Source organism: Coccinella septempunctata, chromosome 5 (genome assembly GCF_907165205.1).
Source record: "Coccinella septempunctata chromosome 5, icCocSept1.1, whole genome shotgun sequence".
NCBI lineage: Eukaryota > Metazoa > Arthropoda > Insecta > Coleoptera > Coccinellidae > Coccinella > Coccinella septempunctata.
Genome location: NC_058193.1, coordinates 38,628,851 through 38,645,621, shown reverse-complemented (window position 1 = coordinate 38,645,621; position 16,771 = coordinate 38,628,851). Strand labels below are relative to the sequence as shown.

The window sequence follows — 16,771 nt, the reverse complement described above, 5'->3', positions numbered from 1 at the left end:
TTGTCTGTCTCTAGGAGTTGAGAGGTTATCATCTATCGGAAAACTTGCGGTCTGATGACGGTTCTTCTCTACTTTGTGTATTTTTAGAACCCTTTGGGAAAAATATAGCATTTGTCAAACAGTATATGCCTCAAGACGTTATGTTCGGTTAGGTTAGTTAGAGTTTGATTGCCTCTAAGTACTGTACAAATTGATGCGACACCTGCCGTCCATCCACCCAAGTTATGTAGTGCGTAACGTGTTTTGGTATACCGAAAGTCGTTCAGACACATTTTCAATCCAAATATCAATTATCGTTCCATGAAAGTTCGAAATGGAAAGAACTGCCAACGAATAAGAGACTGAGAAAGTGGAGAAACAGCTGATTCCGAACAGATTCGCTTGATTTATAAAGCAATAATTGTTTTCATCTAAGAACTCGAACATACTAAAGAAAGTAAAAGAACGATAAAAGCCTCCTCAGTTCGTAACTTCCCCTTTTTTTCTCATTAATTTTTTGTCCGCTCTAACTTCGAGTTTATACTCCTACCTATGCGTGGATGGAAGCCTTCCTAACTTTCGGGAATTCCTTCGAAGGAAGCCAATAAACTTCTTGGAAGTTATGCCATGGCGATTTCGGATATTGAGGCGAAGGAAAAGTTTTCAGCCCATCCGTAGGCCCGTTATGAATAAAGAAAATGGGCGGTCAAGGGAAAGTTGGGTTCGTTTGGAGGGTGGTTTCGTGATGAATCTTCGCATATCATAGGAGCCGTAAGAGCAATAAAATTTTCAGGTACTTTTTAGGCTTTTAAATTCATTTTCTGTTGGGTTGTTCGATCATTGTCATTTTTAAGACAATACCTCTTAGGAGTTTTAGATAACTATTTTTTTCAATTTCAGTATTTCAAGTGTTTTAGTGAGTCTTTGATATTTTTGGAAACAAGCATTTTGAACGTATGAAGAAACAAGTCAAAATGGCTTTCAAACAATATGCACAACTCCATAATAGATACCTTTCAACTCTTTTTGTCGACTAGATTCGTTCAATAGACGAATGGGTGCTGAATAAATGATCTGTCAACCTGTAGGATCCTGAATTTTTTCACATACCTCGTGTTTCCGGAAAAAATACTCGTTTATCGTCAATAACAGGATGCGTCAATGAAAAAAATTCATTTTCCACCAATATTTAACTCCATACAACCAGATGAAAGTGAAAAGCAATCGTCAAGAATCATTTCATTAAATTTCTCTCTGCATTAAACACACTTCTGCCAACACAGAGTCGAGATGGAATAGAATGCAACAAGTTGCACTGGATTGGGTGTTATCAAATCCCACTTTGCACTCTTCAAACACGAAATAATTTGATACTGGTTCAAAAACGTCTATAAAAATTATAGTCTTTGAATTGGTAGAAATCCCACTGGATTTCATCAATGTGATTTTGAAATTTATCATTTCAAGTGAGTTTTCCATACGTCAAAAACTTTTTAATTATTAGTTTTCGATATAGATCCAAATGGAAGGACCAAAAAACTGAAATACATAAATACTATGAAAAAATATGCATATAAACATGAATCTTTGTACAGTCGTCATATAGATTTAATTATGCGAGTAATTCGATAATTTTCAAGATAGCAGAAAATGTCGATTCTGCACAAAAAGGAAAAGTCCTACTCACATGCGAAGAACTTGAAAACCTTCAGTGTCTCCAAGCAGAGCTCACGACCGCGAGAGCGGCGCTAAAAGGTGAATGAACATCAAAAGCTTGTGTGGTACAGTCGGCGTCTGAAAACGTAGCACGCTAAAAGCCCCTGGCGTCCCGACGCTACAGAATCTACTGACGGCTATCGCTCCAGTAACGCTCGCAACTTTTGGACTGAAGCATGCGCGTTCTTGGATTTTCCGTAGTCTCTGGAGGAAAAACAAGTTGCAAAATTTAAAAGGTTGCTTCGATATGAATTGAACATTGTTTTCTGAGAGTTTTTCCATTCCTGTCATCCACTGTGATTGAAATTTTCGCAGAATTTCCCGCATGAGTTTCGATCCACATGCTGAATATCATTGGGACATTGAGGGAATCCCTATATGTGACCTCAATCTTTTATGGGACTTCATAATATAGCACTGAGATCTTGGAGCCACACATCATAAAATCAGCCAAGCTAATGAGCATAAAAAAATGAAGTGTTTTTTGACGAGATGATTAAGAACTGCCATAATTTTTGAATATCTGATCATTTCGGTCTTTAGTTCATCTTGAATGAAAATCAATTTACCTTTTCTGAAAACTTCTGCTTCGCAACGGTTTGATTTTGCAGCAACTTCATTTTGTTTATTGTTCATGTTATTTTCATTTACGTAAAATGTTTTCAATCCATCCAGTCTCAAAGTTTTGTTTTTTCAGCTGCAGTGTACTTCAATTCAGGTCCAAAAATTCAAAACATTCCACGTTTTTCGACATGTCCTCATTACTCTGGCCTACTGAGCCACGAGAATATATTTACAAAAATTGCATTTCCTGCCCGTTTTTATTGCTGCTCCAAATTTTCGCCTTTGTCACTTATAGGCAGGAAGTGGAGTGCTTTACGATCGTAGAAAAGTAGAGGTCATCCTGGCCATCATCTGTTTCACGAAAAATAATGATGTGACGACCCAGTTGCCGTACTGTATATATTCGAGATGACAGCTTCTGTTTTGTGGAGGGAAATGAGTTATATGGCTATATGTTTTCTGGATGTCTATGTCCCTCAGACACAATTTGTGCTAAACCTGTCGTCAGAAAATAGCTATATTTTTTATTCATTAGAAAAGGGAGAGATATATATTTGCGAGAGGAAGAAATACGAGATAAATGATGGAGTATTGAACTTGCTGTGAATATATTGGATTACAAGCAAACTTATAGTTGACAATCCATCGGAAATACTTTTCAATAACTTTCCAACAGTTGGCACAATTTGCTGAACAAAACGAGTGGGATTCCTCATGGAATCTTCAGAATAAAATGTTGCGCTCGTAATATACGATGTGGGAAAAATCAAAAACACTGTTGTCTCAACTTGTAACCTTAAATAGGGAGCTGTCAGATAGGTTTTCTGGTTGGTAACAACATCATTTGAATCAATGTTGGAGTAGTTCATTCGCAGGTACAACATGAGCTAATTGAGTAGTAAAGGAAGTTCACATAGCTATTATTCCACCACGGTAACATTATCATAAAAGAGGACCGTATTATTCCATTTATGTTTGAGAGAGCCACACGTTGTTTCAGGTGTAATTTCCAGCTCATATACACAATGGACAATTTGGCTGCCAGAGTGGAAATTCGTTAAGGAAACTTAATGGTGGTATTCTGAAAATGCACAATAATCACATCTCTATTCGCGAGAACATCATATCGTCCTTTAAAGTATGTATAAAAACTAACAACTAAATGAATTGTTTGGTGGATACCCATCTATTGACATTCGAAATCGATGGACAAAGTCGAAGGCATCGGCTTTGTGAGATATTTTCTCACGGAATTCATGGAAACGAAAAATGCAATATAGCATCATACTGGTAGAATTTATCGTTGTTGGTATTGAGGGGAGCGAAAGCCTTGGGAGCTATATGATCTTGCCTATATCGGTAACGTTAGACTGGCATCCAATACATGTTAACCTCCTGTGAGATCCAGTAATGTATTCAGTTGAAAATTTCACAGGAAAATCCAATCCTACTCGGGGAATTTAAATTTGATTCTTCTGCATTAGGGGCTCGGAATTGATCAGTGTTCGGTAAAGTGTCGATGAAATTTGAAAATTTCAAGATATGAGTAGAAAACACCTGGACATAAATGATTTCTGTTCTTCAGAACTCATGATTTTCAATTTTCGATTATGCGATTTGATCTTGTCTTTGAAATTCGATGACGTTTAAAGAGGCCGGGCTAGTTCGGCACTGTCGTTTTTTCTTTGCTAGTTCTACCTGTTCCCATTAAACTTATATGAAACCCAATAAAAATGCATGGCTCATAATAAATTCTTTCGCGAAATAATAAACGTTGAATGTTGCCTTAAGTATAAGATCTTGCAAGGTCGGACGAAATTTAGATTAAGGATTACCTCATGCTCTCACAGAGGGAATACACAGGATGTTTACTCAGGACGCGCCGAAAACATCAATATCTCGTGAAGAATAACATGGGGTTACATATAAGATACGGTGTGCCAGAAGTGAGGACTATTTCACGTTTTCGATGATAAAATTGAAAGTTGAAATCTTTTATATGCAAGTTTAGTCTTCCATCATTCGAGGCTCTGTCCGAGGCAATAGTTACCGCCATGGATTCGAACGTTTCCAGAGCCCTCTCCGATTGCTTGATGATCGTGATATGCGATTCTTGAAATCTAGGGGATTACAGAAATGGATACATACTGCCATCTTTACTCCGAGAGTTAAGAAAGTGTATTGAGTTGGTCCTAGTTTCCTGATAGATGGCGCTAGGGTGTATCCCTTCATCGTACCGACTGTTGACATCGAATAAAGGGGACTAGGTCAACCAATGATCAGTATCTGCTCTTTCTCGACGAAATGGCATTTCTGGGAATACTTCGAGTGATGGTTTCTAGTTTGCTCGTTGGATTTAACATTTGTTAATTGTATATCAGTAGGTGTCATGTGTCACCCTTGAATTTTCTCGAGTCAATGGTAGTGTAATGTTGGGAGGGCTTTTATCGTATAGTACTCGTTTTTTATCTAATTTGCCTTCGTTTAACCTCCAACAATTTCCGGCAGAAAGCAGCGACAATCTTCAAAATGTGAATTAAACAAGATCGACAAGAATAACGAGCCAAAAAACAAATTGAACCTAAATTTGTCCTTATCGGTGTCGACCTCGCAGTCAGCCTAAAAATGTGAATCGATTTTGGAACAATATCCGAAAGAATATTTACCGAATATTTCACGGCAATTTCTTGGCATTGCACGCATACGAGCTCCGGGCATTCAACAGTCGATTAAGAACTAATCACCATAAATTAATCATTAACATTTTCAATTACCCGACCTTATTCCGAACTGCCCATGCTTAATCCGGACCGGCGATGTGAGCGAAGTGTATTCCCGAACGAATTTGCATCTAGAATTCGACATAATTAATGGAGAATAGGAAGTGCCTCCGACTCCATCGAAAAACGCAGTTCCCAGCAGAAGTTTAAAATCTATTCGTCGACGAAAAAAAAAACAAAAGGTTGCTCGACCGGGGAACACCTAGCGCGGGTAGGTTTGCCGCCCATCAAACTGGTTTCGACTGATCTTTTATCAAAGCTGAATTAGAATTCTCGGTGTATTCTTCTATCGTGGGTCGTTGGAAATGTTTGTGGTGCAATTTTTCGTATTTTTGGCGCTCGCGGTGGCTCATGCGCGCGTGGATAGGGCGAACAACGTATGTCCTACCTTAGAGGACTATGCTACCATCAAGACTAACAGCAGGTGTTGGTATAACCCGGATTTGAATGCAAAGCCGGTAAGTGATCGATTTTTCTAACAATTTTCATATAATCTATCCACTGTATTATCCTAAACCAAAAACAAGAAGAAAAAAGAAAACTCAAATGAAGAAATGCAATATTTAAACATTTCTTTCTTCAGCTTGAAATCTGCAATTTTCGAAAGATGGCATTTCAACGATAAAAACTAATACTTTCATGCCAAATTTTTAGTTCTCTCTCAGTGTTGATGTTAGATCATCTTCGACAGAAAGTTGTTTTTAGTTTCTATATGAAAGCTTATGGTATGCTGTATAGAAGTGAGAATCTAGCTAAATTTAATGAAAAAATCTCGTTAACAGTCGTAAAAATCAAATGTCACTAAAAAACCAATATATTTCCAACTTTTATCTTAATTTTGTGATAGTTATCAATTGATTTTCATCTACTACCTGGGGAGGAAAAAGCTCTCACAGATTTTAAAAAAGAAATTACAATGCACTAGATGAATTTTCAAATTTTGGTGTACCATATTCAATCAATGTATTATTATCATCGTCAATCATTTGCATGATTTGATTTGCAGAAATTTTAAAATATCCCAATTCGAAAAGGAAACTTTAATTACTTGCTATGGAAATCTAAACTCGTGTTGGAATAATGGATTAACAAGCAGTCATAGTGTGCCACACGCTATATTATCAAAAGAAAACAAGAAAGCTGTGATTAAAAATTTCATATCGCTCATAAAAAATAATTGTTTTTTTTTTAAATCAATTCGACTCGCTAATTATGCGAGATATGAATGATGTTTTTCCGAAAGGGAAAAACTACAATCAACATAGCTCGCGAGAGTTCGAAAAACTGGACAAGTGACGAGTAATTAAATGTAATTGAGAACTGAAAAAAAAGAAACTTAATGGAAACATTGCAATTAGAGCATCCTCGTAATTTGGCCTGTAATTGACGGTGGAGTTTTTCGAATTTTTTTGAGGGAATGGACGTAAACGTCCAGAATGATGGTTAGGAACGAACTATAATCATTAGGAATAGAGTATAAATAAACTTCATAATTTTTTTCCGATACTAATAAATAACTTTTTTTATCATGAATCAATAGATACGTTAATTTTGAGACAGAGACAGGTTGTCTCTGAATACGTCTATAAATTCTGAATCTTCTACCACCGACTTTTCCGTATATGGAAAAGTCTTCTGTTACTCTCATCTGGGAACATTTCTTCATTTAATACAAAATATCAGGGTAAAGGATTTTTAAGACGTGGCAGAAATAATCCTTATAATTCAAAACTCCCACCAACCCTCATGTTTAACATTCCTGAATTAAATGCTTCGTGGCTCAGAGCCGATACAAATCGCTCTTGAAATTCTTGAATTGCACACTATTGTCTCCTGTCATATCCAGGACCCTCGCCACTAGAGCAAGTGCTTGAAATTTGCGTCTGCTTCCTCGACAAGAAACTGCTGTCTTGCAATTTTTTTGCGACAGTCTCACACGATCGATTTTAAGCATTTAGCGTCTAGTTTGTAAGGGGTGAGAGCACATCTGTCCAGACGATATGGTATGTAATGACTAATGAAATGATTTTTTTGCGGAATTCTCATTTTCGATCTGAAGTGAAGCATCAAATCAGGTTATTTTTGTCGATCCACTTTCATGCAACTCCACATCATCTAGAAAGTTTTTTTTCACAATTATTCTCACTACTCACTCGAGTTAAAGTTTTGTAAGTCTATTCGGACCAATAAAGCTTATAATTATTACTAATTTATTCATCTACTTCCAATGAGTTTTCCAGCGTGTGTTCTCTATCATTTTGGCAAATCTACAACCTCGAATTATGAATTCATTCCCTCCCATTGTATGAGATGATAAATAAGGCAAAAAAGTTTCTTCAATTCTTATGCCAATTTTTTTGCACAAACCGATAGGAAACCTGTAATTTTCTCCAATTGAAGGCGAACTCCTAGTTGGCCTATATGAGATCGTTATGGAAAACCTGTGTTATCTGAAGACCTGCAAAGTAATTTACATTCCAACCTTCGTGTTCGTCGATTGTTCCTAATCGATTACGTTAATTGACGATGTAGCTGAATAATTCATTCGCAGGCAGGAATATGGCAATAATACGAATTTTATTGCAGACAGGGAAATAAAATAGTTTGGTCGTTCATAACGATGGATGTAAATCCAAAGAAAATCAGTACTTCGGTAATTGAATACACAATTATCGGAACATAAAAATGATTTACATCACTTCACATCGAGAAATAAAAATATGGGACGTTTTTTCATACCAAATAAACGTTCAAATATCAAATCGATCACTCTATTCGTTATAGATTCGGCATAAAAACAAAACGATTCAAAAAACTAATCATGATGTTTTTCACCAGCCATCTAGGACAGATAATTCCGATCAAGAACTGTTTTATGGCACAATTAAATTAATTGGGTAGCGTAATTTCGATGTTAAGACTCCATTTATCATTTCTTCAAACACATTTTTTCAGTCCGAACATTGCTTTTTGTCAACGTTAATGGTTTATTGCGATTCTGATTTTCTACTGTCCGTTGGAAAGAAACATACATATACCGGGTTTCGTTTTGTTGTTGTCCGATGCTTTCATCCTTCCGGTGAACAGGTTGAAAAGTTTTCCCCCAATTTAAGAAACGTACAATAATTGCATTTACGTGGTAACTCATGTATATCTGAGTCCCCATACAATATTCCATATGTTTACAGAATAATTGCATTTGTGAACATTGTACATGAAATGAATATTCAAGGCGATCAAAGTGGACATGAGATCATTAACATTCGAGCAGAATATTCACCTTTTTCGATTATTCATCACTCATATCAGTACCTCAACCCCTATTTTATTTTAGGTGGCTATCGCTCGAAGATATGGATTCCGTTTGGAGAACCACAAGGTAACTACTTCGGACGGCTACATCCTAACACTGAACAGAATTGTACCATTGAATGGAACCCCTGGCAGTGCACCAATTTTGATGCATCACGGCATCTGCGCCAACGCTGCGTACTTCATATTGCATGGGAAAACATCAACAGGTATGCGAAATTGAATTAATGTATAACATGACAACCATCAGGCATAAAAAACGCACCATCATTCCTCTCAGGCTCCATTTCATGAGAACAGCACAGATCATCCTTACACGAAATGAATACCAAATTTTTGCGATAACATTACAGCGCTCTACCTAGTGAGTATTGGCTTTGACGTATGGCTGTCAAACGCAAGGGGTACGGAAGTGTCCATGAGGCACGAGACTATGTCCCCTTCTGATCCAGAGTTCTGGAACTTCAGGTGAGTGGAAATGCCCAGTAGGTACTTCTTATTATCTCAAGCTAAGCATGGATGAAGGCTCATTTCACCACTTCCAGAATTGAGAATTTACAATATAATCCGTGTAGATATCACATCTGAAGTTCAAAACGAAAATCGGGAAGCCCTGGTTGAATATACCCTCGTATCAGCACACTCTATATCATCAGAGCGTCAAATCAGATCATCCTAGATACCATTATAAGACGTCGTCAATCGCAAGAGAGTCAGATAACGCATCCCTTTCTTGCAGTTTTCACGAAATGGCCATAATGGACATACCGGCTTCCTTGGATTATATAAGGAAGAAGACTGGCGGAAAGAAAGTAACTTTTATAGGTCATTCGATGGGAGGAACCATCCAATACGTTTATGCCTCCATGATGCCCCAACATGCTAAGGAGAGCATCAACGCTATCGTATCCCTGGCCCCTGTCGTTTATTCGAAGCACATGAAGACAGAAGTAGCCAAACTCTTGGCACCCTACACGGATCATCTGCTGGTGAGTGACGACAAAATATCTTTGGGTTTGAGTCTGATTTAATACCTACATATGGCACAAACTGACTTGAACAATAATTCATTCCCCCAAATTAATATAAGTGCTTTTATACCAGACACCTGACACTTTCGTTGATTTTTCTCCCTCGTTCTGATAAAATGCCATTTGTTTCCTTGATCAGACATATAAATCAAGAAATATCATCGAAAACCTATCGCAGATACGTCTTGACAAGTGAAAATCCAATATTACATCTGGGCCGAAATGAGGAAGTACAAATCGGAACTTTTCCGCGTCTCATTTCTCAGAAACGCAATCTTTCCCGGAACAGGTCTCTCGACTTGGTCCTGAAATATAACATTGACAATTTAACAGTTCAATAACTTCGATACGGGTGGAAATATCCGATATGTAAGCGACGCGCGCTGGAGGTCCTATTTTGCAGCACCAGATGGGGTACATCCATCATTCGGAGCGATTCCAAGTTTTCCAAAGTTCGGATTTATGTCCTACTTACCGGAAATGGGACAATTGCAGGTCGGATATTCTGGTTATGTGGACCTATCCAGATTTATCTGTTTGTTGCGACAACGGTTCGGTGGTACTTGCCTCGACAGACTACATATAACTGAATTTTTGACAATACTCGTCTTCATCAAGGAGAACCAAGAGAATAATCTTCGCGTAAAAGTAGTTTCATTCATTTGCTCTAATTTTCCCTCGAATTCAACGTCATTAAACTAATGTATTTCAGGACTGGATGTCTGTTCTCGATTCCTACGCATATTTGTTTATACAGCAGGGCATAATTCCTGCAAAATTATCGGATCAAAGCCGTAGATTGTTAGTTACGGGATGTCATGTCAAAAGCGTCAATCAAATCTGCTTTTATAAAGCTTGATGTCTGTTAATCAAAATGGTTACCTTGGTAACGCACGCACGCTTTCCAGCTGGGAATTCTTTGAGCCAATATCCTGAAAGCGCCCTTTCAATCAGGCACAGACATCATCATCCTTGATTCAAAATGACAATCCGAAATGCGATAAACCCCGCACGTGGTTCACTCTCAAAGCCGATTCTTGTCAATATCTGATGAAAATAGATATTAGCGCGTGTTGAATATGTTTGTTCTATTCCTCATTGATTGGATTTATCACATTAGCGTTTTATATTCATTCAATTTTATTGGTAGCAACGCTTTTATGTTCATTGTTTGATGCAGAATCAATAAAAAAATTATCAGTTGCTTTTTTGTTCGATGCAATTGAATAATTTCAATATAAAACGAGTAAATAGAGGGATACAGATCCTGGAATAAGATGAAAAAGAATCTCCGTTTATGCCGACTTGAATTAGATGCATAGTGAGAGTTGTAGTAATCTTCTACAAGATTCTATTCCATGTTAAATAGCTAGTTCAGAGAGCAAGCAGTGTTGATGTTGATACCTTAACGAAAAATTCTCAGTCCGAAAGACATTTTTGTACCAATTTACTTTTAGTAGAAAAATCCTTCCTCCACTATAGGATAAATAAGAATCATTTTTACTCTTTTACTTTTTCAGCGACAATTCAACATGATAGACCTACCTGGAACAGGAATATACCCCCAATTAAAAAGATACGTTGAAAGGATTTGTAACAGATATCCCTACATTTTGGTCTGTTTACAATTCGTTGAATCCCTCACTGGAACAAGCAGAGGAAATTTCGAACCTGTGAGTATCTCAACATTGTTTCACCTAATTTTGAACTGATATAGCGTTTATTATGTTGAAAGCAATATATCATATATTTCGACTTTTTTTTCACAGGAATATTTGCCGCTTATTTTCAGAAGGTATCCTGCAGGGTTTTCTCTCAAGACTCTCGCACATTTCGGTCAGGAACACGAATCAGGTGGAAGATTTCAGATGTTCAGTTATGGATCAAAGGAGAACCTTTTACGGTACAATTCTGTCGGTCCACTGGAATATGATGTGCACAAGATAAATGTGCCAGTTTATATTATCTATGGGGAAGCTGACTTGCTATCTGATGAAGAGGTAATATGAATGAAAAATCACTTTCTGACTGGCTGAATGTGTTGTACAAAACATAAGCCCAGAAAAACACAAATGATGACTCAATTTCGTCAGAAAATATGTTGAAATGCACTATATTTTGTTTCAATCTTCAATTATTGAGTGTGTGAATCAAGTTTCACTTCGTTTCAGGACAACAAGATGCTGTTCAGGGAATTGAAGACTGAAAAACATATCATGGCCATCAGGGGTGCCAACAATACAGTTAAATATACTCACAACGATTTCCTTTTCTCTAAAACTCTTATGGACTTGAATATGTACCTGGCTGGAATTCTAAGAAACATAACATCCCATGATAATAAAAGGAGATGACGTTTTTGTTTTGTACCTCTTTTGCTAACACCCATTTTTCTCTCATAAAACTCAGAAACGATGTTCAAGGAAATTTCAGTGTTAATTTTTTGATTCCCAAAGCGAAGAGTTGTAGGTTCTAGTAAAATCTCCCTAGTGAGTACGACTGACAATTCTACAGGAATATATTAATCGTCATTAAAAACTCCCCTTTTCGAAGGGAGTAATCAACCTTTCATTCGCTCTAATTACATAACTCCAGAGCAAGGAACAGTTTACTCCCTTGAATTAATGATACCCCACATTAATTCTTGAAGAGAAAAACGACCGCAATAAAAATTTCAGAGTCTACCACAAATTTTTCCAAACATTCAGACTTGACGTTGATCGAACACTGGTTGAAGTTATTCGTAACGTCGAGATAACCGACAGAGAAAAATTCGAAGTCGGCGCCTTTTTTTCGAATGAGAAAATTACAAATGAATGTAATTAATCTGTTACTTGGAGAAATTTGTTTCTGTAGTGGATAAGGGCTGTAGAGAAAAGTAACAGTATTCAGGATATTTTGATAGAACGCGGTTAAGCTAGAATTTTCTCAAATTTTGAGGCTTTTTAAGTATGTGCGTCTCGACAGAACCTCCAAATAAAATAGGGAAAAATTCACCTAATGAGGTCACACCTAAAACCCCAAACCCCATATGTATAAATATACATACTTCATTAACTGTATTTAAAAAACACTTAGATCTGTTAAAACTGAGCTAACACTGCAATTCATATCCAGAGAAAAGAAAAAGTACTGAAAAATCATCTCCAACTTAGCACAAACTGGTAGGATTATCAGACAAGTGACTCAAACACACACGTGTGTTATTCCCGTACTACAAACTGCTACAAAACTTTGTTTTGGCATCTGTAAACCACATAGTTAGATCGAAGATCCAAGTTTGCAATAACTAGAAGGATTTAATCAGATTATCGCGGAGAATCAACTCGTGCATGAACATATATCGTGTCTCGAATGTTACCCCTTGTTTATAACTAGAGGAGATACAAACTGATGGCATAGATTGGAAGTTCATAATGATATAATAACCAACACTCTGGGATTTGAGATAAATTGGTGATGAAAATGGTCTACTCTAAAACGATTCTCCATACTTTTCTGATATTTTTCAATTAATCTTAAAATTAATGACTTACCAGCAATAATGAAGTGAACCTAAGCCAACGTTTTGGAATTTATTTGTCCACCATCAGGGCACTGTGATCTGTAACGAAAATTATGCGATACTAATATGAAATTTAGTACAATATAGTTACAACATAAAAGTATCAAGGACAATCTCACAATTGCATTTATTTATCCGGCACATAATTCACGGAATTTCAGGAGAGTGACAATTTTTTGATCGATTCCATTAATGGAAATATGAGCCAATACTCATGTGCATTTTCACAAAAGCCTTCTGATATGATAAACTGATGGAAAATTCAAAACGGGGCTTTCGAAACTGATCAAAAACAAGGGAAAACTCACTTAATTCCGATTGAACTGGATTGAAATCCAACCAGGCCCAATAATAAACCTTGTCTGCGTCCCAAATAAAAATTGGAATTTCATAAACGGATTCCGGCTAAAACATTGCCCAAATTGGAATCCGATCGTAGGTCATTGATTCAGGGACCGATCAACCGGAGTATCAAAGCTATCACTTTGATCTCACGCGTATTTTCTATTCCGAGAAATATACAGAGGGAGGTCGTGAATTCAGTCAGTCGTATTTATTAGGGTTTTACGGAATTTCTGACTTTTAATTAAAATTGTTGGTCGGTTATCGGTAGATGAATGCATGAATTCTGATCGCTGAATAATTGGGCACTTGACCGAAATGGATTGCAGAGGAATTATCTGCTGCGAATATTCGTTACCTCATTGACATCATGATTACTGATAATGAGCAATTCGAATTGGATTCTACTGTCGAGTAGGCTATGGAATTTTGGAGTCCGATATGAATATGAGAACAAAGGGTTCAGATTGTAATGCCATGTGGTTTCAGGATTGGAAATTTAGTGCAATTATCCTCTAGTGTTGTTTTTCATATGGAATTTTGAAACAGACTAAAACAAGATTGTATTTCTCGAACAGATCTGGAATAAATTGATGTTTTCCTGCCTTGAACTATTATAAATTTACTTGAACAGAATATTTCCGAGCAGTCTGAGCTGAATCATACAGTTCCCTGACCAAATATCCTTGAATACTTCGAAGATTAAAGTTGACAGTTTTCAAATATCAGTAATTCAATCAAATATGAACTTCAATGAATGCTCGTGATATCTGCAGGTCAAATGGGGAAACAATTTCCATATTTTCTTGGTAGACAATCATCTGAATCATCTGTGTGTGATATTATGTTATTAGGTAGCATATAACCAACTTATTTCATCCCTCTCTTCCATACTTGCTCAACTACAAGGCAAGTTGCTTCATATTTTTCGCCCGTAAACTAATTTTCCCCACTAGCAGAGAAAAGCTTCGTGGCAGATGTGAAATATTAAAGCTGTTACTCTCGGATATCCAGTTATGAGCATTCCGAACTAGAGACCAACTAATTCCAAGCTCGGCTTCTTTATGAAGTCGACGATTCTCGTAAGATTGCAGTACTGGTCGATATATCATGTGTGGGATTGATTGTAAAAGGAAGAAAATTCGTATTGAAATAATTTGAATACTTTATATTCAGGATATGTACCACATTTATATCTACGATGATTTTTCTGGGAGAATAGTTGGTCTTCCAGTGATAAATATCGAAATTTCAATGACTATTCTTGGGCGTTTGGCTATAATGGAGTCATAGTTTCTTTTGTAACTATGACTATGACTATGACTATGAGTTCCTGGAGGCGTTGGCGGGCATATATCCCAATAAAACTGTCCACGTCCTCCCATTCATAATAGGAGCCAGAGGTCTATGGTGCAGGGAGAGCAACACCCTCCTCGATGCTCTCGGAATAAACACCCAATACAACCGCAGAGATCTGGTCACAACCACCATGAGGGGCAGCTGGTCGATCCACGCAGAAGTGTGTAGACGACACTGGGACGAACTGTAGTGTGCGAGGGCACGTAGTCGGTTGGTGTGGTGCGGTGGTATAAATGTTTCGTTTCCGTGCGAGCTGCGGTGCCGGGTAGTGCGGCATGCAATTCGCTACCTCTGGCAAGTTCCACAGAGAGGAATGAATCTTTAGGTGCGTGGTGGGTCGCTTGGTGCGGGAGTGATGGCCTGTTATCCGCCTGTAGTGATAGTGTAAGTGTTTTCTGAACTGTCATTCACTCAGCTCCCCATTGTTCTTGTTTGTGAATGATGTAGTGAACTTGTTTTATACCTCCTTGGCCTTTTGCCCCTTACATGTACCCTTATATTGAATAAAGATATGTCTAGCCATATGCCCATAACTACCTTAAGAGTCATAGTTAGTACTTTACTACCTTAGAAGAGTCATAGTTACATTTTGGTTACTATGACATCTGATCTAAGGTAGCCAAATGCCCATGAATACCTCAAGTGTCATAGTTATTCTCGAGTGTTGGAATTTTGACCATCGCCAAGGGCAAACGGTCGCATAACGGTCCATGAAATTTGGAAATTTACCACTAGAAGGGCAACCCTTCCAGAATATGTACCTCCCTCAGCTCCGAGATAATTTTTTTTGGGATATATCGCAGACTGAAACTTGCCATTTTCTCCCATACGATATGTAATTCTCGTCAACGCCTAGAAAGACGCAGGGATGTGAATATTTATAACATGGAATCTTGGAAATTTATGCGAACGTCAAAAGAATTTCCGCCCGACAGCATCCCGAATGCCTCTCTATCGAAATGGGCCACACGTAGGAAATCGTATCGGTTTTTGCCACTTGGAGAAATCGACGATGCACGAAAATGCAAATATGCCAGTTCATCTATCCCTAATAAAATTGTTGGGTGGCGCGGAAAACGGGACCAGGACCGGAAACTAGGACTTGACGGATTAGTCACCGCTCACTAGATAATCGTTCTGGCATGAGGTCCTTGTGATTCTATCCGGGGAGTTTCTGTTTGGGGCCGTCCGCCAATATTTGCACACCTATCGAGGTCCCGGAGTGGGTAGTTGGGATCGTATATATCGTCCGGAAGGGGAGGTTTGATTGAAATTTTGAATACGGGGAACAGTATCCGCACGCGGAATCCAGAGTGATATGAAAATATAATGGACTCACATATACGTAAATCAAAACTTGTCGTATTCAGTTCTGTTGGGAATATTTGGGTATTTGGTCTCCATTCCACTTGATTCTCTCTCTGTTTCGACACTAACACGACTGTTTAGCATAAAAAATATAATGAATGTTTTGTCAGCTGAGAATCATAAGATTTTTTCATAAACAAAAAAATGTGTAAGTGGAAATATATGAAGAATGGTTAACCCTGCTCCCTCCTCCTGACTTGTAAAAAATTCCTCTCATTAATTCAAACTGTTCTAGATGAAAGAATTTTTGCATGGATTTTCAGAAGAGAAGTCAAAATCAGGTACGTTGAATTATCGTCCATCTATCGTTAAAATATAGAAGTTCGTCGAAATAAGCAGATAACTTTTTCGAAAAGCAAGCTCCATCTACCGTGCTTCCTCGTACACTCTTTCATCGATAAATAGGAAACTGTGAGGGGAGGTTAATGGGTCACAGTAGATTTATAGATGACGTTGTCTGTCTCAATGAAGAAATCTAATATGAATATTATGTGCTTTGCTATTCCACCCACACGATGACATTCATTCGAATCTCGAATATGGAGTTTAGACGAAATTCGTAAATATCGAATTTGACATTTAAGAAAAAAACTTCGAGATAGTCATATCTCACACTTGGGAAACACTGTAGAACATTTTCTTTCATAAAAAATAGCGCAATTTAAAATACCTGTATATACGAGGATCTGTTGCTACAAAATGTATCCCCAAATGTTTGAATGTTGACCAAAAGCGTGCAAGGGTAAGCATCGCGT

The 16,771-nt window shown here is 37.5% G+C and overlaps 1 protein-coding gene across 2 annotated transcripts; it reads left to right on the top strand.

Annotated features, from left to right (window-relative positions):
* The first annotated feature begins 5,049 nt into the window (after positions 1–5,049).
* Positions 5,050–11,742, top strand: LOC123313392 (lipase 1-like). Of its 2 annotated transcripts, none has more exons than XM_044898259.1 (7): positions 5,050–5,497; positions 8,374–8,560; positions 8,705–8,819; positions 9,091–9,340; positions 10,903–11,055; positions 11,152–11,382; positions 11,554–11,742. In XM_044898259.1, exons 1-7 carry the CDS (start codon positions 5,345–5,347, stop codon positions 11,734–11,736), a joined length of 1,272 nt encoding a protein of 423 aa, XP_044754194.1. In that variant the 5' UTR covers positions 5,050–5,344; the 3' UTR covers positions 11,737–11,742. The 2 variants fall into 2 exon arrangements, with proteins under 2 accessions (XP_044754194.1, XP_044754195.1); XM_044898260.1 differs by lacking the exon at positions 5,050–5,497 and adding an exon at positions 8,020–8,126.
* Positions 11,743–16,771: the final 5,029 nt, after the last annotated feature.

Bases quoted from the DNA above. Each gene is read 5' to 3' on its own strand.
- LOC123313392 (XM_044898259.1), top strand. From the start codon at position 5,345: ATGTTTGTGGTGCAATTTTTCGTATTTTTGGCGCTCGCGGTGGCTCAT. The intron at 9,341-10,902 runs GTGAGTGACGAC...TTACTTTTTCAG, and splicing joins CCTACACGGATCATCTGCTG to CGACAATTCAACATGATAGA. The intron at 11,383-11,553 runs GTAATATGAATG...ACTTCGTTTCAG, and splicing joins ACTTGCTATCTGATGAAGAG to GACAACAAGATGCTGTTCAG.